At 32.4% G+C, this 25998-nt stretch overlaps 1 protein-coding gene across 7 annotated transcripts in view; it reads left to right on the top strand.

Annotated features, from left to right (window-relative positions):
- LOC145246729 (uncharacterized) overlaps positions 1–25998 on the top strand; it is a 90535-nt gene that overhangs the window by 49866 nt on the left and 14671 nt on the right. For 2 of the 7 annotated variants that reach the window (XM_080108479.1, XM_080108481.1), the window contains 5 exons: positions 196–371; positions 2834–3265; positions 6918–7022; positions 13724–13819; positions 17692–17775. In XM_080108479.1, coding sequence (XP_079964605.1) covers positions 196–371; positions 2834–3265; positions 6918–7022; positions 13724–13819; positions 17692–17775 — 893 coding nt within the window. The remainder of the gene's footprint in view (positions 1–195; positions 372–2833; positions 3266–6917; positions 7023–13723; positions 13820–17691; positions 17776–25998) is intronic. The other 5 variants (XM_080108482.1, XM_080108484.1, XM_080108483.1 and 2 more) reach the window with 3 other exon arrangements.

Raw genomic sequence — 25998 nt, forward strand, 5'->3', positions numbered from 1 at the left:
ACTAACTGGAAAGCTCAAAATTGTAAATAAGTTTGCAGAAAATCACCTACAAGATTTGAAACACTTTAAAATGAACTTCCACTTTTCTTCTCACAGCAGTTACATTACCATCTATTTTGGTCTTTTGAATTTAATTCTTCAAAAACAAATGTTATTGGCTACAATCTTTTAATGTTAATGCTGTTTGACTTTCAGGACCGAGGAGAACGAGAGCGCGAACGGCATCCTGCTTTGTTGCCTCCTCAGCGAGAAGTTCAACGACAACCATACATTTCACCTTTTGAAAGAATGGACCGAATGGACAGACCAGACAGGATGGATCGCATGGATACAAGAATGGATCGCATGGACCGACCAGACAGAATGGACAGGTAAGCAATGTTGCAATTGTTTAGCATCATCAAATATTTATTTTTCAATTGACACACTTTTTCTGTAACCCTTTTATTTAATACTAATCTACCTGTTGGCCCTTAAAGAGTAAGATGAAAAATGTTCAAAATAAAAAGTGATTTTGAGACTATATTGTCCTTTATTGTCTTAAGAAAACATTTTTTTAAGTGATGAGTGAAAAAAATAAAACTTAGGAAGCCTACAGAGCACTGTTTTAATCACCAATTAAAATTAAGAAGGTCCTACTAAAAGCGCTACTAAAAGCAGTAAATATGGTTATAAATATGATTATAGTGATATATTGTATATTTATATTTAAATAGGTTTTTTAACTCAACGGGATTAAATTACATCTATTTGTAAGGAAAACACGTTAAAATAAGTTAAAACAAAAAATATTGTTGACCTTGTGTATGTTTTGAATAGCAACAGTGGCTTTTAATATCGGACTTTTAAACAGGGCAATCATGAAATATGTAAGCAGACAAATTTTTTTTAACTGGAAGTCAGAAACCGAATAAACGGTTTAAATGCCCAGCAAGCAAGCTGATCTGAGTATTTTAATTATATAGATAGATATGCTTATGCATAGGTAACTGTTCTTTACCTATGATTCAGGTTAAGTTTGCAGATCATGGTCTAATACAATTGACACTTGTCTAGATGACAGGTTTCCATGGCTTACACAGGTCTGTGTTTTAGCTGCTGCTCAGACAGCTATTTGCGTTTAGGTCAATCCATGGTATCCCCCTCATGAAGTTGTTGAACTGCCTTGATAGTTGCAACCCAGGTCTTGCAGTAGCAGTCAATACTAGACAAGCTTTCAACTTTCAAGATGCAGGTTCTGTTTATGCATACCATTTTGATTGACATGACCAAACTAGTAAAGATACTCTTTATGCAGTGCTACATCTTTTTCATCTCTCCCATTAAGTCTTTTATGTCTTCTAAGTTGTTTGGATCTGTGATGAATCAAGAAGTCACCAATCACCTCAACAAAAGCAATCTACATATTTTCAAGCAATTTCCATTTTGTCCTGCAAGATCAACTGCTGATGTGCTGGCTGTAATATCACATAGGATTAGTGAATCTCTTGATGGGACATTTGTTTCTAGGGTAAATGCTGTCAACATATAAAAGCTTTTCAGAGGGTCCAACACAAAGGGTTGTTTCACAAACTTGGTAACTGTGGAATATTTGGCTAGGTCTTCATAGTCATCAAATCCTTTTTTCTGATAGGTTTATTAAAATAGTCATTGATAATATTTATGCTGGTGTGCCTCAAGAATTTATTTTATACCTAACTCTTTTTCTGATTTCCATTAATGATCTTTCAAATTATATTCTGATGTCATTTGTTGACATTTATGTTGATTATACAATTGTCTATGGCTGCATTTCGAAGAGCATTGGTAATCAAAATCTTACTGATTCTCTTTCTCCTGACCTGTAGCATAAATTGTCTTACTATGAAGCTGTCTATGCAGAGTTTCAATCCTTATGGATCCCTTGGGATCAATTGTGCTCATATATTGTTGAATGAAATAGCAATTTCTCTCTAATTATGGGTGAAAATAGCAACTTGTGTTCAACCAATCATTTACAATAACTTATACTTTCACATTAAATAGCCCATTTGCTATAAAGGAGAAAAAAGAAGTGTGTTTTGTATTTATTAGGTTGTTGCAAAAATAATGGCCGATTTCAGAAATATACATTTTATTCATGAAAAATTAACAGTAGAAATGTCAAAATTAGTTACAATATGAGCCTTGAGCAGTTGTACATCTCTGCTTATGAGATTATATTTATTCCTCATTGATAAAAAGTTGTTGGCTGTGATGCAACAAAATCTTTTAAAGGAGTCATTGGTATTTCGCAGAAAGAACATTCAGTATACTTTACACAATGTGAGTTTTTGATGCTCATTGAGATCATCAGGAACCTATTTATTGAGCTTTTTCATTTTTTTTTTTTTTTTTCAATACTTTCTAAATGACATAAAACTGTTGAAATGCGGACAGCTACTGTTTTAAAACATTTCTTTGGCACTTTGATGTGGATTTTACAACTTGCATCGTTCATTATCAAGATTACACCGCTGTTCTGTACTTCATCTTCAGTGCTCTTATCTCCTCTACAGAATTTCTGAATCAATCTCCCCATGCTCTATTGATATTGGCAGAAGTTTCAAAGACATTGTGCTCAAGTTTGAACTATGCTTCAAAAATACTTTCTATCTGAAGATACTTTACAAATTATTAAGAAATCATTAATTATTATGTTAAAATTTTTATAAATTCAATATTAAAATAACTTTTGAAAACTCAGCATTTCAGGTGAGCACCTTTTTGTAATAACCTAATCATTTTATTTTCTAAAGTATTGTAAACTTTCTATTTATTTGTGTTTTATATATTTTTAATTTTTACTTTTTAGATATGAAAACAAGAGACGAGATGATAGACGTGATATAAGAGAGATTCGAGATATCCGGGACACGAGAGAAGTCAGGGACACTAGAGACATGCGAGATATGCGTGATGTCCGTGACGTCAGGGACGTGAGAGATGTCAGAGACGTGAGAGATGTTCGTGATATGCGAGAAAACCGTGACCCACGTGGAGATCCGAGAGGTGATCCACGAGGAGATCCCAGAGGTGATCCGCGAGGAGATCCCAGGGGAGATCCGCGAGGAGATCCCAGAGAAATGCGAGAGATACGTGATGGACCTGGTCTTGGACCCAGAGTAGATAGCAGAGTGGAGCCTGGTGGGCGCTGGAGAGATGATCGAAGAGGTGATGAAAGGAATTCAGAAGATGTCAATTCTCAAAGACCTAGAGCAGATGAATGGAGAGACCCATGGCGCCGGTAAATTAATAACAATCATTTTTTATTCTTAATTTTTGTGGCTTACATAAGTTGCTAATCAAAAGTTTTAATTAAGATTCTAATTTAAACTAATATAATCTTGATATTGTGTAGATAAGTATCATTTAAAGTTTTAGCATATATGCAAACAAGTAGGGTTTTTTTTTTATTATTTAAGACTAGTAGGGCTACCCAACATTGCCCAGTATAAAAGGGTAACATAACTTTTATCCCTTTCTTTTTCATCCCTCATTCATTTCCCCTTTCCCCCCTCTCTTTATTATTTGCTCAGCCAATTCCTCTCTCTGGACGAATACACATATAACCTGAGTTGGCCTCAGAGGAAAATAACTATGAAAAACATCAATTACTTCCCTTTATATGATAACCTTAAAAGATGTGTGTACGTCTTGATAACATAAAATGATATAAATAGTTATTTGACCTCCAAATAAGATATTTTTATTTTTTTTAGTTTAGTTATTGTACATTTAAGATGATGCCAATTTAAACAAAATAATGATCATACCAACTTTGTGGATGCTTGTTATGTATTTTTCAAATGTTAGTTACACATACAGATATTTGCCCTTTTATATAATAGATTTTCAAATGTTTCTAGCTTTCCAAGCAAAGTACCATAATATTTGAGAATATGTTATCATTTTTATGATGAACCTGAAATTTCCTTGATGATGGAGACAAAAATATGCACCTCATTAATACTAACCTTGTGTGTCTTGGATGACGGTTGAGAATGCTGGAGTTTGGGTCAAGAGTGTAAATTCAGTTTTGTCTCCTAATTTAAGTGGTTTTCGAGACTCTAAATTTTGCTTCACTCTATGTACAGAAACTAAGATGGTAAAAAGTCTATCATTTTTACAACTTTATTCTAGAAAATGGGAAAATTTAAAAAAAAGAAATAAAACAAAAAATAAAAAAACAAGTCTATAAAATTAAAATCTTATTTTTTAAATTTTAGTTTAAATTGTTTATACCATATCATCGATTTGGAAGAAGAAAAGGTTGAGAAGAGGTACATGATGACCTCCCCCCCCCATCACCACATAGACACACAGTTGTTGGTCCTCTGACAACGGAGGGATTAGACTTAGTAATTCATTCCTGTTCATTTGTTCACACTTTTCGCAATAACCACTCCTGGAATTTTTTAAAAAATTACCCAAACATTAGTCATGGTGAAAATAAATTTTTCACTCATGGAGGGGGGACCTTGTGTGCTCGGCTTGTTTATTGTTTTAATTGAATTCTTAAGAATTTATTCACAATCACTGCAACTCATTAAATCTAATTAAAAAAACACAGCCAGAGTTGTTAAACAAAACAAGGAATTACAACAATCTGTAATTTTATTTTTGATATTTATTTCCTGCAATAGAATGCAAGTTGTTTTATGTAGTATTAATTTTAAAATAAAAATGTTTGTTTTAATTTTAACATTTTACTTCTAATTGATGTTAAATGTATCTTTCTCTATGTGACCGTATGGTAGTTTCCACCATAAATTCATCCAAATGTAATGGCAGTATTAATTAAGCCCCACCAAACAAAATATTTTCCATATTTTTTCAACAATTTACCAAAACTAATCTTTTTACTTACAGTAATAGTTTTAACACACATTTTATAAAATCTAAAATAAATTACTAACAATTTAGAAATGCAAGGTTACTCCAAAATAATGAACTGATTTCATGATGCATTGCTTTAGTTCTCAAACATCATTATGGAAATAAGTCGGTGACCATTTGAAAGTGCAGCTTTCCATGTTTTGAACCACAGTGAATACTGTCGACAAATTGTTCCTCTGGCGACGTTAGGTTATTTTCCATTGAAGTGGCAACTCCTCAGCGATCTTGAGTTTGCAAAAATAGATTTGGTTATCATGGTACGATAGGCTTTTTGAAGACAATTTGACATTTTTCAGAACATTCAATAGATGTTTAAATGGTTTTGAGAATGGATGTAAAGGAAAAAAGTCCAAGATAACCTCAATTTTTTGAGGAACAAGAGAATCAGTGCCGCATTTGAGAGGAGTTTATGAAAATACAGATTCCAATGAGCTTGTTTTTCCCAACACTCCACTATCTGGCATGTGCTTTGAGACTATGCTCGTTCAAGCACTTACCAATGGCAACAAGAGGAAACTGATGAAATTTTGCAGTTTGATGCTCATTATGTCTGGCCTGTGCGATCTCTAGATATTATCAGGTGTAATTTTTCTCTTTTTTGCTTTCTTTCTTATGAGAATGCATAAATGTTTATATTTAACTGCCATGCACTAATCTCGACTATAAACATTGAATGCCAACAGTGATCAACTCTTGTGATATGCTGTTATGTGTCCAGGGAAGAATTCTGTGCTTATTCAAAATTCACCCTATATTACAAATCAAAATAAAGAAAAGTCTGTGACGGAAAGAAAATATTGTAGACTAAAAATCATGTAAAGTGATCAAGTAATTTTATTTTCAATAAGAAAATCAAATTTTGTGGACAAACAGTGATAATATCACAACACCTGCCACATTAAACACTTGTAAAACAAGAAGTAAAAAAAGTTGATAGCAAAATATGAATGACTTCGATGTATCTTTTAAAAATTACTTTTTACTTAAATTCATCTCAAAGCAACCTGTCACTGAGACCTGGGTGTGTGTGTGTGGGGGGGGGTACTGTGATGTAACGGTCAGACTTATAGAGGCACCCGAGTGGGAAGTTGAGCTCTAAGATATTTGTTTATATTATATTTAAATCTTTATATAAATTTTTGCATGTTGATACAGTCAGGGAAACAGAGCAGAGAGAAAATTCCGAAGGTTAGCAGTTAAAGGAAAGAAGCTATTATAAAGTAGAAGGCCTTCCAGCATTTGGGGGATCTCTACAGTGAAGGAATAGGACTTAATTGTTGGGTTGGTCAGGAACATTTATGCTTGCTTTTCATTATTAAAATATTGTATAATAAAAATGATTCATTCTTTTTTAATAACTTTGTATTTTAACTCATTTCACTGCCATTGCAACTTGTGCAGAAAACACATCAAATCTTAGATAAATGTCATTAAGGAGTCCTACATATTTTCCTACATCAATAAACAAGGATCCTAACTGATTAGTATTTTTTGGTTCTTGCCAGAATTCCCCCATATATAAAAACAAAAGTAAAGAAAAATCTGTATGGTATACATACCGATGACAAAATGAAAATATCATATTCCAAAAATCACATAAATTGATAATGTTTGATTATGAGTAACAATAGAGCTGTTGTCTTGGTCACTATTTTGAAAATAATCTTTAAAAAAAATTGGAGATAACTCAGTAATTTAAACTTGCAAGATTTATGGTGTAATGCTTACAAATTCCCATTAATCGCTTAAAAATGATTTTCTTTATAAAAATAAAACTAATTGATCAATTTACATAAATTTTGGAATATGATATTTTTGTTTTGTCATGAATATGTACATCGTACAGATTTTTTTTTAATTTTGTTTTTAATGTAAGAATTCTTTTTTTTTTGCTTGCAAACATTAACTTTAATTTTGAGTCCTCCTCTAATTTTATGAGAATGACTAATTTTGTTTATGTATTCAACATTAAAAAAATACTCTAAAATTATTCTTTCCAGGTCTAAATCTCCCAAGAGTAAACGTCGTAGCTCCCCACCTCGGAGTTGGTCTAGAGGCAGACGACGGACTCGACGCTCTTACAGTGTCTCTTCTTATTCTTCAAGGTATTTTTTCTTCTTTTTATCTTTTATATTCACACTCTTTATCCGCCTTGTCATTGGCTTGGAGAAGCTGGTGTCTTAATATACGAGGGGTGTGCAATAAGTAATGCCCCTGACCCACTTTCCATAGCAGTAGAGCAACAAAATTTGGCACAGTTATTATTATATTCTCTACATAGGAACCACCCAGAGTTATGCATTTCTCCCATTGTTTGATGCAGCTCTGGAGACAGATTTTGTAGAACACCCCAGGTTGGTCCTCCAACCATGTGACTTCAGAAATCAAGGCTGCATCATCTGGGAAACGTTTTCCTTTCAAAAACAACTTCATGGCTGGGAAGAGGTGAAAACCAAAGGATGCAAGGTCAGGAGAGTAGGGAGGATGGGGAAGGATTTCATAACCACACGCCCGTGCTTCTGATCGGGCAACATGCGAGTTGTGGACCGGAGTGTTGTCCTGCAGGAGGAGGGTACCTTTGCTAATCTTGCCCCGCCTCTTGATTTTGATAGCTTCCCTTAATTTCCTCAAAAGTGAAGCATAATAGGCTCCTGTAATTGTGGTACCCATTGCCAGGAAATTTGTCATCACTACTCCGTCCTGGTCCCAGAAAACTGTGAGCATGATCTTGTCAGCAGAGGGCTGCACCCATGCCTTCTCTGGAGGTGGTGAGTCCAAGTGCTGCCACTGCATTGACTGGGCTTTGGTCTCTGGATCATAGTGATGGACCCAGGTTTCATCCTGTGTAATCAGTCTTTTAAAAAAACTTTGACCCATCTTCTTGGCACATCTCCGAATTCATCCTCGAGCACTCAACGCATTCTCGCTTCTGGAATGGTGTGAGCAACCTAGGAATCCATCTGGCAGACATGTTATGCATATGCAAATGGTCATGAATGAAAGTTTCCACAGACCCGGTACTAATCTTGACATCTTGAGCTATTTGGCGAATAGTAATGCGCCGATCTTCCAAAATGGCAGCCTCAACTTGACGGACAGATGCCTAATCAATGGCAGCAGGGCGGGGGCGACTAGGTCTGGGATCTGTTTCCACAGACTTCCGGCCATGTTTGAATTCACAATGGCAGCGTTTTACAAGGTCATATGATGGGGCATTATCATCATAAGTTTCTTTCATTTCATCAAAAGTCTCCTGTGGTGTGCGTCCTTTCAAATACAAAAACCGGATCCCTGCTCGACATTTAACAGGCTCCATTTCACACCTGACTCAGTTCAAACACCTGTAAAACAGAAACCACAATTAGTTCAGAGCTATAATTTGCCACATAAGCCGTAGAGATATAAATCATTGCACATGCAAAATTTCAGCTAGATCAGACAACTGGAAGTGGGTCAGGGGCATTACTTATTGCACACCCCTCATATTGCTTACTTTCATGGAGTGGCACTTTACTGTGACTGAACGAATAAATTTTGCAAGATTTCCCAGCAATTTTGATTGCATAAATTGAGAAAGCACAAACATATAAACTATTTGTAAAATCATTTTTTGCTTAGACGAAAGCATCCAGTTAAAAAGTTGAATAAAAAATTTGATTAAAAAGTGTTAAAAATATTAAATTAAACCCAATACCTAATAATAGTATTCATCTTCAGTAAGCAAATAATTTCATGAAACAATTTAAACTATTATCTAATCAATTTGACCATCTGAAATTTAAAAAAAAAAAAAAGTAATAATAAAACCAGTGGCTGTTACCGAGAAAAGGAGAATATATTCATATGTAAAAGTTATGAAGATTTATTGTGTCTGGTATTTGTTCTATTATAAATGCTGATCACATATTTTGATTAACTGCCCTAAAAACCTAGAATGAGGTAGAGATTTTACATTAAATTTTTATGCAAAACTGTAAATTTTAAATAGTTCTTTGTTCCCCCACAGGAAAAAAAAAAATTTTTTTCAGGGTGTTAACTTGTAATAATGTAAATAAAAAATTTTTTTTAAAAATGAATAAATTATTTTTTGGAGGGAGATAGGCAGCAGAGGGTGTTAATTTAAAATTTTACCAAGTTTTTTTATTTGGATTATTCAAATTATGATTCTCATCGTGTTATATTCACAATGTTTGATCGATGATGTAACCTCTAACTTTAACAAACTTTCTAGTTATAAAATATCTGTCAATGTTTTCTCAACTATCAAATACTTTCTCTCTAATAAGCTTATAAAAGTAGTTATTGATGGACAGAAGTTTTTCATATTTTCTCAAGTACATTGTGCAATGGAGAAAAAACTTGATTTTTAAGCTTCTTGTAAGAGAGAGCAAGGTAAACCTGGAATACCCAGGACATAATGATGTCATAATCTCAGGAGAAAGCTGACTGATATTCATGGTGCCTGGAACAAGCCGGGATCACCAAAGAAATGCGTCGTGATGACATCAATCGCCAGCGGAAATTCTGACCCATATAATAATAAAAAAATCCAGCTGAAAACAATAATCATAAAGCTGGGCAAAAAGGATGAGGTCAGAGTGACAATATAAAAGGACAAGCAACTAGTCAAAGAGGGAGGTCAGAGGTACAGAGTGAGAGACAGACCGAGAGAGAGTTCTGCAACCCACCCTACTCCACTTAACCTCCACCGTGCTCTGATGTATGATTGTTATTGTATTTTGACGAGTGTAAAATGAACAAAGCCATAGTTGAAATCGTAAAAAGTGTCTCGTATTCATTTAAAACGAAAATAACTTTGTTGATACGGGCGAGAAAAACTGAATTACAACTCGTTCATATATGTAACATGCTCTCCTTTCAACTAGAATAGTCATTGCTAGTCTTTCTCTGCTTTACCAATATTTCCATGGAAAGTGCTTGACTAAGTTTCAATCTCTTGTTCCTTTTTGTAAGACATTCGCAGCAAGAACTTACCTACCTTCCACAACCGCTAAAAATTTTTCTCTGCTATGTACCTAATTCTTTCTAAGAATATGTTACCATAGGATTGTTTCTCTGTGGTCTATAACATGAGCATCTTCAAATCCAATGTCAATAAATATTTATCATAAGTCATCAAATTTTCATATTAGATTCTCCATACTATTGTTTTAATCTTGAATGTCATTTTTGCAACATTTCTGTCGATGTAAGATCCGACCTTCTCCGGGTGTATCTTGTTGAACTCAGGAATGTTTCTGTTGAACTCTAGAATTTGGGCAAAATTTAAAACAGAACCCTTTATTTTCTTGATGGGGGTAGCATATTCTCGTTTCGTCAGTCATAACTGGATAGAGGTTCTAAGTAATTCATAATTGCATTTTTTAATCGCTCACGAGAATTGAACATTCAACCTTCAGGAGAATATTACTTTTATAATTGATTTTTCTAAATACTCTAACCACTGTGCCCTGGGTTCAGCCACTGTTTTCAATTGTCCTGGACTTTTCTTTGTCGCTGATCTCTCGAAATATCAGTTTAGAAATGTGGTTGGAAAATGCCCAGTCTTTGGTTCAGTAAAGATTCCCTGCATTGCAACCTTACAGGAGTATCCATTATTTGTCAATGCTGAAAAGAAGCTCTCTCTCTCTCTCTCTCTCTCTCTCTCTCTATATATATATATATATATATATATATATATATATATATATATACACTAGCAGGCCATCCGATATTGCTTGGTTATAAGATATGCTTAAATGTGATATTTTGATTCATGCAGATTATATATTTATATAGACAATTCTCTATCGATTATTATATTAAATCTAATACATTGTAGGAAGATAAGAAAAAAACAAAAAACTAAAAAATATATATATATGAGGTCAGTGGCATCAGCTAGAATTGAAACCAAAACATACACCTCTCCACCCTCATTCCTTAGCCTTTTAGCCATACCCACACATCATAATTTTATGCGGAGTACAAAATTTAATTATTGCTATCATGACAGGAAGACCCGTTTTAATGTTTATGATTAAAAGTGGGAAATGAGAGAGAAAGAAAAAACAAATTAATCTCCAGCCAGAGTTTGGTTGGTGAACCATCGATTATTCAGTGCAAATTACAACAATAATACGAATATGTTATTGCCAGCCAGTGTTTTGTCGGTGGAGATCACAATACTAATAAGTTGGTTATCACCAGTCATTGTTTGGTTGTTCTCTAAACTAATTAATTGATCATTATAAATTTTCTGTATGCATATATGCTTATATATTTGTATGGACCAGATTCATTCCTAAACTAATTAACTGATCATTATGAATTTTTTGTATGTGTATTTGTTATATATTTGTAGGAACAGGATGCATTCAGAAACTAATTAACCAATCATTATGAATTTGATGTATGTGTATATGGTTATTAATTTGTATGGATATGACTTGTGCCTAAACTAATTAATTGATCATTGAGATTTTTATATGTATATATGTTTATGGATGGATAGGATTTGTGTTTAAGGTAATTAACTGATCCTAATGAATTTCATGTATGTGTATATGTTTAATATATGCATATATCTATTATTACTAGCATTTCAGCCCGGTGTTGCCCGGGTGTTTGGATATGTATGTTGAGCAAATAAAAAAAAAGTGGTAGTAAGAAGGCAAGCTCGACCCGTATCGCAAAAGAGGAAAAGAACAGGAAAAAACCTGATGTCTTTACTGTTACGACCGTCAAACCAGAAGTGACATAGGTTTTAATTAAGGCTAGACAATCGAAAGGAGAGGATGACTCTTGAAAATATCAGCAAAAAAAAACCGACCCACCCCTTCCCTGTAGAAACGTGCCCAGTTGAGTGTAAAAATATTAATGTTTTTAGCCAATTTTTTTATATTTATCGCCTGAAAGGTCGAACTTCAAAACGATACTAATCTTATAAAAATCCATTGTCTCTGTCGAAAGTTTTAGGCAGACATGCAAACATACATACATACATACACTTATATATTGGTAACTCAAATTTTCGACCCAAACCGATTAAAAAGCTTGCCTTATCTCTAAATACCTTTTATGCAAAATTTCAAATGTTTAGATCAGAAATTGTCTGAGTAATTTGGTAGGTCAAATTTTTTTTAACTTTGACCCCTAATATGATCTCTTAACATTTATTGTTTTGGGCTCAAATAAAGTTAAGTTAGATTCATGTCCAAGGAACCTATATCCAAAATTTCAAGTGTTTAGACCCAAAATTGTCGAAGTTTGGTAGAGTTCTCAAAGGTCAAATCGTTGAACTTTGAACCCTTAACAGCCAAATTTCTGGCTGAAAACGGATTACAAAGATTTTCCCAAATCTCAATACCCTGTATATCAAATTTCGAGTCTGTAGACTGAAAATTGACAGAGTTATTGAATAGGGAAATGTACACACACAGACACACACACAGACATGCACTTTCACTTTTATAGATATACTAAAAATATTTTATACTAAAACCCTGAATTTGCTTGTCATGATGTCACTGTCTCAAATTTTAATGTCATTACATCATATTTGAAGGAGTCTAAAAATATCTGACAAAAGATGATATAGGCAAAGTGTATACATTATTTAAGGACATATTTTAATATCTAATAAAGCAAATGGGGAGGGGTTAGAAAGTTTGATTTATTATTGCTCTAGAAGCTTCCTTACTATTATTTAGTGCTTTCTGTAACACTCTGGAGTACTCATGAATTTTTATTTTTAACTGCTCACTTAAAATATATTTTCACTTCTTAGGGGTGGGTAAAAATTTGCTTTTAGTTGTCCTCTAGAGGTCGCCTTAATTTTAATTAGAATTTCCTGTAGCAATTTGAAGGCCTCTTGGGATTTATTTATTTATTTATTATTATTTATTTATTTTTCTTTTTTCAAAAATAAATTCTGTTCTAGAAATGGAGGTTAATCTTGGTTGAAGTAATGCTCTGAAGGCCTCCTTACTTTTATTTAGTGTTTTTTTTTTGTTTTTTTTTTTTTTTTCTGCAGCCTCTTTAGTTTTACTGTTTTTCAGTTGTCACATAAAAAATATTTTCTTTTCTGGGGGTAGAAACTTGGTTTTAGTAGTGATCTAGGGGCCTCTTTAATTTTAATTAGTGCTCGCAGTAGTGCTCTGGAGGCTTACTGAGTTTTGTTTTTCTTCATCACTTAAAAAAAATGTTTTCTCAAAACGATAAAAGACAATATAATCTCAAAATCACTTTTTATTTTGAACATTATTTCTTTTACTCTCCAAAGGCCAACAGGTAGTCTAATATATATATATATATATATATATATATATATATATATATATATATATATATATATATATATATTAATCTTTAATAAAAATGAAAGGTTTTCTCACATTTGAAAAATAGATACAGACTGTCTTAAATATTGAAATTATAGTGATTAATAATTTACATTTTTTCCACAAGTTTTTGTTTTTTAAACTTTTTAAATGTGGAGAAATTACATTTTAGCTTACAACAAAAGTATACATATATATATATATATATATATATATATATATATATATATGCATTTATATACAGAGGTGAATAATGTTCTCTAAAAATGTTAATTTGATGGTTGCAAGCAACTGTTATCAACAGTTGTTGAAAACCAGAAGAGTTTATTTAAGTTAAATTCTTCCTTCTAGGTGCTGCATGACATTAAAATCCTTATTGTCCAAATATGCTGAGGGTAGGATATTTTTCTAAAATTATTGGCAATATGAGGTATTAACAGAAACTTTCTGTTCACTTTTTATAGTTCATATTCTGATTCATCTCGATCCAGATCCTCCTCCTCCTTCACTTCCTACACAAGTCGATCGTCCTACAGCCGTTCATCATCTTTCTCGTCACGGTGAGTATGCATTTCTATTATTTGTATCCTTACTCTTTTTTGTAAATAACTGCTTCTTCCTTGCACATCCTTAAAATGTTTAATGAAAAATTGGAAAATCTGATAAAAAACCAGATAACACTAAGCAGAATTTTTTTCCCCCCAAATAAATCATTTATTTACTAGCAGGATTTGTGAGAATTCCATGGACTGAGAAATATATTCAATCAACATAAAGCTGATATTTTTCTGGATAGTACAAAAAAAATAAGCTTTTTGGACAGAAAACCTAATAATACATGGCAAATATGAGTTTATTAACATTTCTATGAAAATAGTGTCCATTGTATTTTAGATATAGAACTGACCCAAATGAGATAAATTAATAAATACTAATAAATACTCAGAAAATAATATTTTCCACATATAATGCATATAAATAATAAAATTATATTGTAAGAGACTATCTTTAATTTATTCCTTCAGATTAGCACCTCTTGGCAAACAATGTTCTTCGTTTTTGCCTTTTTTTTTTTCTTTTTTTTTTTTCACTAATTTTTTTCGGTGAAGAAATACTGCATATCAAAATTACAAGTTCTTTTCTCACACCATTACAGCAATGATTGTGTATATTATTATTATGATATTTGAAAACAAGGATACATCAAAGGGAAGTCACTTTCATACTTTTACCCAGGGTTGGCAGATTGGCCTTTTTAAAGCCAAATTTTGTAAATTTGGTTTCTTTTGTATTTGGCCAAAGCATAACATATAGCCTAAGGAGCGAACAAGCAAAAAAAAATTTTTTTTTTAATCTAATTTCAGCTTCATGAGCCTCAGGTGATGCAGACAATTTTTATTATTATTATTGAGTTCATCTCATGGCATTGCCAAAGATCAATGATTTCTTCTGGTCTTGTTGAAGAAACTGTTTTTTAATGTCCAATAGCCATGATGAGGTGTGCTAGTTAGTATGTACAAATATTGAATTCAATTTTACTTAACAGATTTTCAAGTTTCTACTGTAGTAAAATTAATTTCACTACTGTTATTGGACATTAAAAAACAATTTTTTTCAACAAGACCAGAAGAAATCATCAATCTTTAGCAATGATAATGAAAAAAAAAGAAAGGAAAGTTGTCTGTATTCCCCTGAGGAAGGTTCATAGAGCCAAAAATTTGAATTAAGAAAAGAAAAAATTAATTTATTTGCAAAAAAATCCTGCATCATGTTATTTGGTTTTTTAATGGATTTTCAAGTTCCCAAAATATTAGGAAAAACGTATCTATATAAAAAAGAATTAATACATAGTGCATCATTGTCTTTGTTGCTACTTTATATTAGTATACCTTTTTTTCTACATAATTGTATGTTCATATATTTGCTGTTTGCCACATGTAATTCATATATCTATATATTAATAAACATGTTTGTCTCGCCTCAATGTAACTTTGATAATTACATTTAAAATTTTTTAAATTTACTTTTAATCAAATATTTGAAATAAAAAATGCAATGATATAAAATAAAATTTAATTCCTGCCCAGAATTCCCCCTATATTAAAAACAAAAATTAAAAAACATCTGTATGTACCTGTGATGAAACGTAAATATCATATTCCAAAAATTATGTAGATTGATCAGTTAGTTTTATTTTTATAAAGAAAATCATTTTTAAATGGTTAATGGGAATTTGTAGGCGTTGCAACATAAATAAGTATAAATTATTGTTGAGGTATCTCCCTTTATTTTTTTTATAAATAGCAGATGAGGTAGTCACTCTTCAGATACTCATAAAATTTTATTTTCTTATTTAAAAATAAAACTACTTGATTCTGCATGACTTATTGAATATTATATTTTCGTTTCATCACTGATATGTACATCAGATTTTTTTTTAATATAAGAACACAAAATTAAAAAATATTTAAAGAAAAAAAAATAAAACTCAGTTTTATAAAAAATTTACCAGAATTTATTTAAGTTAGAAAAATGTTCCCCCTTTCCTTCGTTTGCATACCAGATTGATAGCATGTAGCCAGTTTCTCCTTCCCTGCATTTGTTGCTTACTTAACACCCCCCCTCCTTTATCTGCCTGCTGGCTGATTTTGTGAACATGCCAGTCTAAGATAATTAACTGCATTATGTTTTTTGATTGGGATATTTTGTCTTTTCCTAATTGTAAATCTATGCCAATTCCAAATACAAGTCTTTTGGGATGAGGTAAACTGATTCAGACTTTGAATGATCTGCTAATGTAAGTCCAAACCTTATGCTTAACTGCTTTAACTTTCGACTTTATTAAGAGCTGCAAGTGCATTCCTTTGTTTTGTTTTTGCTTTAATCAATCTTTTGAGACAAGAAAACCTGTCTTTTCTCTGTTGTAGTCATAGTTTTATAGCAATTTATTTGAACTAATAATTTAATGTGCCAAGCCATACCTTAATAATTAAATGAAACACTGTTTTTAAAGAGGAGAAATTTAAATTATGGAATTTTCAAATGTCCAATTGATTTTATTACTAAAGCAATCAAATTGTTTGGTTCTTGCCCACAATTCCTCCCTATATTAAAAAAAACAAAAATAAAGAAAAATCTGTATGATGTATGCACCTGTGACAAGACAAAAATCTATTCCAAAAGTCATGTAAATTGAACAAGTAGTTTCATTTTTTATAAAGAAAATCCTTTTTAAACGATTAATGGGAATTTGTAGGCATTACAAGATAAATCTATAATTATTGTTGAGTTTCTTGCTTGTATTTTAAAAATAGCAGGCAAGACCGGCGCTTTTCAGCTACTCATAAAATTTGATTTTCTTATTTAAAAATAAAACTACTTGATCAATTTATATGGTTTTTGGAATATGATGTTTTTGTTTCATCACACGTTTGTACATCAGTTTTTTTTTTCTTTCTTTTTGTTGTTTAACATAAGGAAAATTTTAGATAAGAACCAAATTTTCTTTTTTTAAAATAACATATTCTTTCATTGGATTATCTTTCCAAAAATTCAAATATTTTCATAAAAGAAATTAAAGGAAAAAAACAGGGAGCAAAGCAAAAATGAAAGTAAAAGATCCATGGGGTACATGGGTAGTTATAGCTACTGTGTGTATAGTGCAGTCTCCAATATAAAAACTTTTTTTTCTCTTTTTACATATATAAAGAGCTTATAAATTGTAGCAAAACATCATATGAATTGAATAAATTATATTTTGCTTACCACGATTTTCCTATAACTTTTTATGTCAAATATTTTTCCCATGTTAAAATGGAAGAAAGCTAATGTATGATTTATTTAGAATTTTACAGAATCTTGAATTATTTTAGAAATTTTTTCTTCACTTTTTTTTATGAGCATATAGGTACTTGTGCATTATAATTGGATATCTGAAACATTAAAAACAAGCATTTAATTCTAAGTAAAAACACTATGTAATTACTTTGTCATGTTGAAATTAGTAAAAATTCCAAAAAAGATAGAATAGATCTGCTAGGACTATTTTTTTATAAAAAAGACATTATTATCGATCTACCATTTTCTAATTTAAAATAGTGAAAAATAAGTAAAAACAAGGGAGATAAGTCAGTTTGTCATACAAAATAGACTAAACTGATAAAACTGCATTATTCAATAAATTTTATTTTTTCTTGCAATTATTTTTCTACTCAATCATTTTTCATGATTTTGGGAATTTTTACTAATTTCGACATGACATGTAATTGCATAAGAGTGTTTTTACTTAAAATACGTTTTTTTGATATCCAATTATAATGCGCAAACACCGGCACATTTTATATTGAAATTTTTTTTTTGTTGTTTAAAATTGCATTGAATGCTTGCAAATGTAGTTTTCCACTGGATATTTTTTGATCGTGTTTACCTTTAGATCCATTAAGTCAAGAAAAAGTCGTTCGAGGAGGTCAAGTGAGAGTAGCCATCGCCGTCGTTGGAGTCGAAGAGGCTGGAGAAGGTATTTTCAAACCCTCCAGATCAGTGTAATATATTTTGAATTAACATCTGATTAACCTCTTTAAATTTTGCCATTTACTTTTTTCTCATAAAACCGAAGACTCATCCACAAGTTTTAACCTTGTAAAATATAAAATATGGTGCTACCAGATCAGGCTGTCTAAGGATATCTGCTTCCTGATTTAAATGCACCAAACATTAATGTTATTGTTTTTTTTTGTTTTTTGTTTTTTTTTACCCTTACCTTTACAAAACTTGATCATTTTCTGGAAAGCCAAAAACAACTTTTTTCTCCAAAACAACTAAACAAAACATCATGAATAAATATTTGAAAATATAAAGAACTTGAAGCATAAAAACTATTTTTTTTTAAATTGCTGCACTCTGCAGTAAATAACCCATAAAGAGTTGATATGCCATGAAACAAAACCAAACCAAAAAAAAAATTTTTTTTAAATATATATCAAAATGTTTGGATTGTCATTCTTTCCTCAAGAAGAAAAAAATGTTCTTGTCTATTCGTTTACATAATTTTTTACTGAATCTATATACAACTAAAACTCTGTGGATCTTGTTTGTCACCATGCACATGGAATGACATAGTCCACTAAAACAAATGTGGGAACAGCAATGCACAGTTATGTCATCTGTTAAAACAAAAAGATTATAAAATAACTTATCACAAAGTGTGTGTCTGTCTGTGTGTGTGTGTGTGTGTGTGTATATATATATATACTTGAAAATGGATAACATAAAACTACCATTATTTATCCTTTATAATGTCATCATACACATCCTCAGATTGTTAATATATATTTCAGAAGTAACTGTAATGATAATTTCCAAATATGTATAATGAATACCAACCCAACATGTAACATTTAAAAATGAATTTTGTTTCAACACGATATTTATTAATCTTCACTAAATATTAAAAAAAATTCTAAAGAAGTAAAAATCTTTAGAAGACAAGTATTTCATGACTCCCACCTTCATGATCCTTGAGCTGCAGAATCCTTTAATTTGTCAAAGTATATCTTTGTTTATGTAATGGCTAAACATCTTCATCCATACCTTAATGTGATGGCTAAGCATTTTCATTAATATTTTAATATGATGGCTAAGTGTCTCCATTCATATTTTTGTTAATGTGATGGCTTAACTTATCCATCCATATCTTTGGTAATGTGATGGCTAATGAAACATTTTTAAAATTGAAATAACTTTTTATACAATTAACATAAGTTAGCCTTACCTCCCTCTCACAAACCATTTATGGTGATCTAATGTAAACTGCTTTTGATTCATTGAAATGAGAAGAGAGAAACTTCATGTTGAAATACTGTTTTTGCAGAAGTGTTTATAATCTACTTCTTAGCCCTCCCTCTCCACCACCACCACCACTTTAAAAAAAAAAAAGACTGCTTTATGAGAATTTCTACTTGGTTGAGTGGATTTTAGATTGCTATTCAAGAACAACTATTGTCATTGACTTAAACAAATTTTTTATTCAATATTTTTACAAAAATTATGATTTAAGCATTGGATTTTCTAAAATATTTTTTTAAATTTGCAAAAATTATTTATTATCTCTGTTAGCCAAAATTTTAGGGAGTTGTTGGCTCATAAATTGTTTTGGTTTATTTACAAGATGAAGAAACGCATTCCAGTCATGATCCATTAGTCAGACAGTTGGACACTGATTCCATATCAAAAAGGTTAACTTAATTTTCTTGAAAAAGAAAAAACAACAAATATGTTTGTCTACAGTTGGAATATTTCTTAACATCTTACTAATACTTAACTAAAGTTAACAAAACTTTTTGATATTTTTCATTCTCAATATAAACATTTCTAAACTTAAACTAATAAACAAACTGAAGTTCCAAAAACATGTATAGATATCTACTTCATAATGTGTACCTCCTTCTCCGCCTTCTGTTCCCAGAATAATTAGGATCTATTTTATCACCCGTGCATAGAGGCAAAAATCCTACAAAAGATCATCTTTTCTGTCGCCATCCTTTTCTTCATCTTCTATAATCGAGCATAAGTGGAGAAATGTGTCTAAATTATGTGTAATAAGATCTGTTCATTATGCTTGTCAAGATGGTGATATGATTCTGTCCGTTTACTGTTGACCATATCCCTGTCTCTGTTACAAATCTTTACAGCTTGCATAAAAACCCTATTAATAGGGGTCCTGAATATGACCTTAAACTATATCCGATAGTGAGGCCCCAGCTTGCAGGCTTTGGGGAGTGTGGAGCCACCCTTTAATTTCCCTTGCTTCCAGGTCCACTCTGATGCGGAGTGGTAGTACCTGTTGGGGTTCCAACTATGGGTTAAATAGAAACTGACTTGAAAAAAAAATATGTTCTATTAAAAACATTTTCTTCAAAATAACTGGATTTGCCATTAAATAATCTGAAAAGGGTTGATATACCGTAAAGCAAAAACAACCAACCTATTGATAGGTTGGAAACAAAATGTCGTGTAATCTCTTCCGTGTACATGAATTCAGCAATCTTCCCATTTGGAAACCTGGATGAAGTGTCATAGTGGCATTATTATTCATTAGTTTAATGGTTCTCTGAGTAATGGGGGAGGGGAGAAATGCAATCACTTCCCTCCTCAATTTTTTTCCCAATCATCAACTACAAAACTTTATGTATGAAAAAAATATACAAAACTGTACAAGCGGTAAGATACTGCCTACTGTTGTGGGTGTATAACCATTATAGACTTGTGCATCTGCTCAGGTTGTTGATTCTGCCAAACTCATGATGAAAATCATGATGATACTTGTTTTGTTTTATTAGAACAAATGCAGAAAATTGAATTGCATCTGTATGAGACAAAGATACAGGAGGAATGAATTGGAATGAGGGAGGCCACATATTTTTATACATACTTACTTTTAGCCACTTGTACACACAATCTCTCCCTGAGGCTAAACAACAATGCTTTGCATATGTTCTGCTCAGTTGTCATTGGCCAAAGAGAAGGAAACTCTTCTTTTGGACAAAAGTTATGTGATTTCTTATTCCCCTTTTTGGAGTGCCCTTCTGTCAAACTCCCTTCACTATCTAGCAAAACCACAAAGTATCTATATATATAAAAGGCAAAATGTGCGTGACCATTTCGTGTATGTCTCGCAAAGGCTTTTCTCGCACACGCTCGGGGAGGTTACTATTGCTTAGAACTGTTTATATACCCCCTATATAATAATATCTACGATTTGGGAAAGCGCATTGCGTATAAATTTATTTACATCAACTTTTACAAAATTATTGCTATTTTGGCTTCTTGTGTGTTTAGGCTTTTTCGTATAAAAAGCGAAACTAATTCAAAGCTAACGCCATCTTCTCGGCATCGCGCCGGGAAATGTCCAGAAGCAATCAGCTTTGATCAATGTTGTATATCAGACAATTGCTATTCAATCTGGACAATTGGGAGCTGTTTTCCCCCTCCCCAACATCTGTTGGGGAAAAAAACAGTCAAAGTTGGGTAAACAAACCCAAACGGTGCCTCGCTGTGTGACTTCTATTTGACCTTCTTAATTAGGTCAAATGGAAGCAGCAGAGTTAACTTTTATTGCGGCCACCTGTTTTTAATAGTTAAATAAATAAATTCAAACGTGTCTCCGTTGTATGTCGCGGTGGCCCAATGGTTAACGTTGCATGTTTTTTTTTTTTTTTTCACACTTTAATTTCCAACTTTGCATCAAGGATTTGGGTTCGATCCTCATACTCACCTACCAAATTGCTAGTTAAAATATGAAAGACAAAATCACACTAAAAAGACATGTAGGAGATTAACATTTCATTTATCGAACAGAAGTTTTGTCAGCGTGAAGCAGTGGTATATTTGATACTACCTTTTATAACTCTGATAAAGTTTCTGTTCGATAAAAGAAAGAAAAAGTTAGTCTATTGCATGTTTTTTTTTTTTTTTGTGATTTTGTCGTTTAGATTTTGCAGTTTGTCCAGTTTCGCATTTGATTTTGTCCTTACCTTATAAAGTTTTTTTTTTTTTTTTTTTTAATGAGTTATCACTTATCAAGATCAAAAACTACTTGAGGATAAGGACTAATGAGATAGATAGATTATTAGTTGACTAGCCTAGTGTTGCCTGGATGTTTGGAGGTGTGTGTTGAGCAAAAAAAAAAGGGAAAAGTGGTTGTAGGCAGGCAGGCTTGAACCCGTGACATGAAGGCAGAAAAGAAAGTGAGAGAAAACCTGACGTCTTACCCCTACTCCATGATGCGACCGGAAGTTTGAAACATTGAAATTAGTAACATCATTCCAACCGATACGATGACTTAACAAATTTGGTGACGCAAAAAAAAAAAAACCCTCATTGTCGAAAACTGCCCAGTTGAGGGTGAAGGAATTAATGTTTTTAGCCAATTTTTCGATATTTGTCGTTCAAAGGATCGAGCTTCCAAACGATACTGATCTCGTGAAAATCCGTTGCCTCTGTCAAAAGTTTTAGGCATATATACAAACATACATACATACATTTAAACAGACAGGTGAGATTTATATAATAGACTAGCGGGGGTACCCGGCGTAGCCCGGGTGTTTGGAGGTGTGTGTTGGTAGGTAGATTAAAATAACCCTGTTTAAAAAACAAACAAAAAAAAAAAACGTTGGCCGGTTGTTTGGAGGTGTAAAAGAAAAAAATAGTTTTAGTAGAAAGGTAGGCTTGAACCCCGGACCTTTGACGCGGAGGTGGAAAAGAAATGGAAAAAAAAAAACCTGCGACCTAACCATCTTGACCACGGGAACAGATGAATTGATAAGTGCGTTAAGTTGATGTTTATAAACCGAAATTAGCCGGTGCGACAACGTCAAGTTGAGTGATCTTTGACTTAGTTTTGCGCTGGAAGCCAGTTTCTGTTTTCCCCGCTACGCAGCGATCAAAAAATATCTCGAAAATAGCTTGTAAAAGTCGGGTAAATTAAAGTGAAGTAAAAAAAAAAAAAAAAAACACAAAAAAAACTAACGTAAGGCAAACGAACGATATTAAATGTAAAAATCAAAAAGACAAAAAAGAAAATAGAAAAACGAACGTTAAAACTAAAAACCAAAAAAAAAAAAAAAATGTGAAAAATGGCCTGTTTCGATATTAAAATAAAAAAAATCGGTGGATACCAGGATGTTTTTGGGTGTGTGTTTGTACGGGGGGAGGAGGGTTAATGAAAACCTAAGAATAAACGAAGTAAAAAAAAAAAAAAAAAAACCCAGAAAAACGAACGTTACGTGAAAAATTGCTTAAATAACGCTGGTTCAATATTTAAATTCAACAAATCAAAAAAAAAAAAAAAAAAAAAAGACGTCTCACACCACGATTCGAACTCAAATCGTTTAGATAATGAACCAACGCGCTAACCAACTGAGCTAACACGACGTACATGAAATTTAGTCAGTTCTTCAACTATTTAAACTAAATCAGGTCATGATGTCATCTGACGCATGCGTAGAACTGGTCTTCGTCATGAGAGGACGGTTTTTGTTGACCCCACCTGTAGAAAATTGTCGATTTCAGGGTGAAAAAATTAACGTTTTTGGTTCATTTTTCGATACTTTTCGGGCGAAGGATGGAGCTTCAATATGATACCGAGTTTAATTTTTGTTCTGTCTGTCAAAAGTTTTTAGCAGAACACGACCATGTTTGAAATATATATACATAATTTTTATCTCCAAAACAGCTACATAGTAAGCAACTGATGATCCTCATTTTTTATTTAACAATTTTTTTTTTTTTTTTTTAATTCAATCGTTATATATAGTTGAATCCCCCTTTTGTTATTGTGGATTTTCTAGCAGAAAGTCTGCTTATGAAAGTAAAAAAAGAAAGATTAATCTGGTTCAACAGGTAGCTAATATGGAGATTTTTTTTCATCACACCTAAAAAAAAAATAAATTGGCTACAGGAATAACTCTTCATCTTTTAATAATAGTTAGCATTCCTTAGCGGTCGCCATAAATAAAAATATCTCCCTCCCCCAACAAACTTTTTTTTTCTGTGGACAGGATTCTTGAATGGCGAATTCCTCTTTCTTACTATTTTTTTTCGAATCACTAGATTATAAAACAAACCCCAAATTTTCTTGAAACTTTAATTTTGTCTGGAGAAGGCCTTGAAAAAGGACATTGAAAATCTGTACGAATCTTGTTGTTACTGGAGAGTTGAGAGGAGGTTACTCGGTACTTTCACACTGAAATTACTGAACAAAGAAAACTGTTGAACAGACAAAATATTTAAAACAAAACTGAATTTAAATAAGACTAGAAAATGTTTCTGGATTACGACATGATTTCATTAGATTTCATAAAAATCCACTTTTCCAAATCAGAACAGAGCCGATTCAAAACGGCACACTTTGCACGCATAAAAGGGATGGATATCTATCCAGTTAGAGATTTCTAACAAGAAAGAAAAGGTCATATCTTCCAACTGTGCCTTGACTCCATTTGAGTATTGATGGGTCCAGAGCTTACCGGATCTTTTCTGAAAATGGGTTATTCATGCAGTGTAGGTTGTTTTCGAAGAGAAAAGTTTGAAGATGTTCTTCGTTTCGGTTTGTAGAATCATGGAAAAAACTGCTTGTTGCTGCGTTCTATGCGCGCATTCATGTCATTCCTGATAACCGATAAATTATGTCTTGGAATTGAGCGCACTACTGCTGAGAGATCATCATAGAAATTCAAGATCACTTGAATTGGTAAACTGTAGCAACAAGTCACAGTAGAAGCAGGATTACCACTGAAAGTAGCAATAATTATCCTTTGTGTTATCTTCTCTACATTGTTCGACGATTTCAATGCTCGAGGGCTAAGCAGAAGTGATGGTACTATTCGTCGAATTCTTCCATGTTGATGTTGATACACTGCTGATCCAAAATTTAAGACCACTTAAAAATCTTTGAACAAAAAACCCTTTTTTTTTCTTTTTTTTTTTTTTTTAGGATAGATTTTAATCTCTTCCGACTTAAGGTTACCAATACTACAATCTAAAAGATTATGGAAACAAAAAGCCACATTCCAAAGATTTATTTTTAAAATTTACATTTTTATTAAATTAGGCTTTTTACACATGATCAAAAATTATAAGACCAGAGACAAAAATTCTATTAAATTGTACAAAAAGTGTATGAAAACATTCAATAATCAAACTTTATAATGAGTTCTACCTCTACTGCTTTTGATGACTTCAAAAATTCTTTGGGGCATGCTAGAAATAAGGGTTTCCATTAAGGTGTGGGGGGAAAAAAGCACAAACGCCAAAAGATAAACGTTTCATTATTTCTAGTCGTCACTTGGAAAAATCACTTGCAAATGCGACTGTTTTACTCGCAACGTAAAGCCTTGTTCATAAAAGTGGTGCAAAACTAATCTGTTTAGAGAATTTAACCCATCCTAGGATAGATATATTTATAGTGTGTGTGTGTGTGTGTGTGTATATATATATATATATATATATATATATATATATATATATATATATATAAAATGTCAGGTCATGTCATATACTACTGGTACCATGTAACCAACCCAGTACTACCTGCCTCATGGTTGGGTCACCGGCGACTAAACTGGTTCCCCCACTAGACTTGTTTGGTGAGGAAAGCGGCTAGTCTCCCTGAAGGATTAAAACCTAAGACCTTTCAAAGGACGAATGAACCTTTTTTCGGGGTCAATGGCCAACTAGCACCATGTGTGTTTGTGTGTATGTATATATGTGTTGGGGTGGAAAGAGCTCCCGTAAGCCGTGGTGAAGGCAAGCTTTCTAGGAGAAGCAAATCTTTGATTTAAAAAAACCATAAAGTGAGAGACCAATACCCGCATTAAGCTGGTCTGCAGTTTAATTTGTTGCTGGCTATCTTGCTGTTGCTTGTTGCTGGATCTCAACATTTTGAACCGAGAGAGAGATTTAGCTGTCGTACAAAGCTAAGACTCTGTAACATCATCTTAATTAAAAAAAAAAAAAAAAAAAAAGTTTTGGTAGGTGAGTATGAGGATCGAACCTGAACCCTATGAGGCGAAGTTGGAAATTAAAGTGTGAAAAAAAAAAGTGTGCGACTTTAACCATTGGCCCACCGCGAGATACTAACGGAAACACGTTTGAATTTATTTAATTACTTAGATTTGGCAGGTGCACGTTTTAATGACTTAATGAGGTCAACTTTGACTGCGGGATAGTATTTCATTTACTG

Source organism: Euprymna scolopes, chromosome 24 (assembly GCF_053919585.1).
Source record: "Euprymna scolopes isolate OS-2025 chromosome 24, ASM5391958v1, whole genome shotgun sequence".
Taxonomy (NCBI): Eukaryota; Metazoa; Mollusca; class Cephalopoda; order Sepiida; family Sepiolidae; genus Euprymna; species Euprymna scolopes.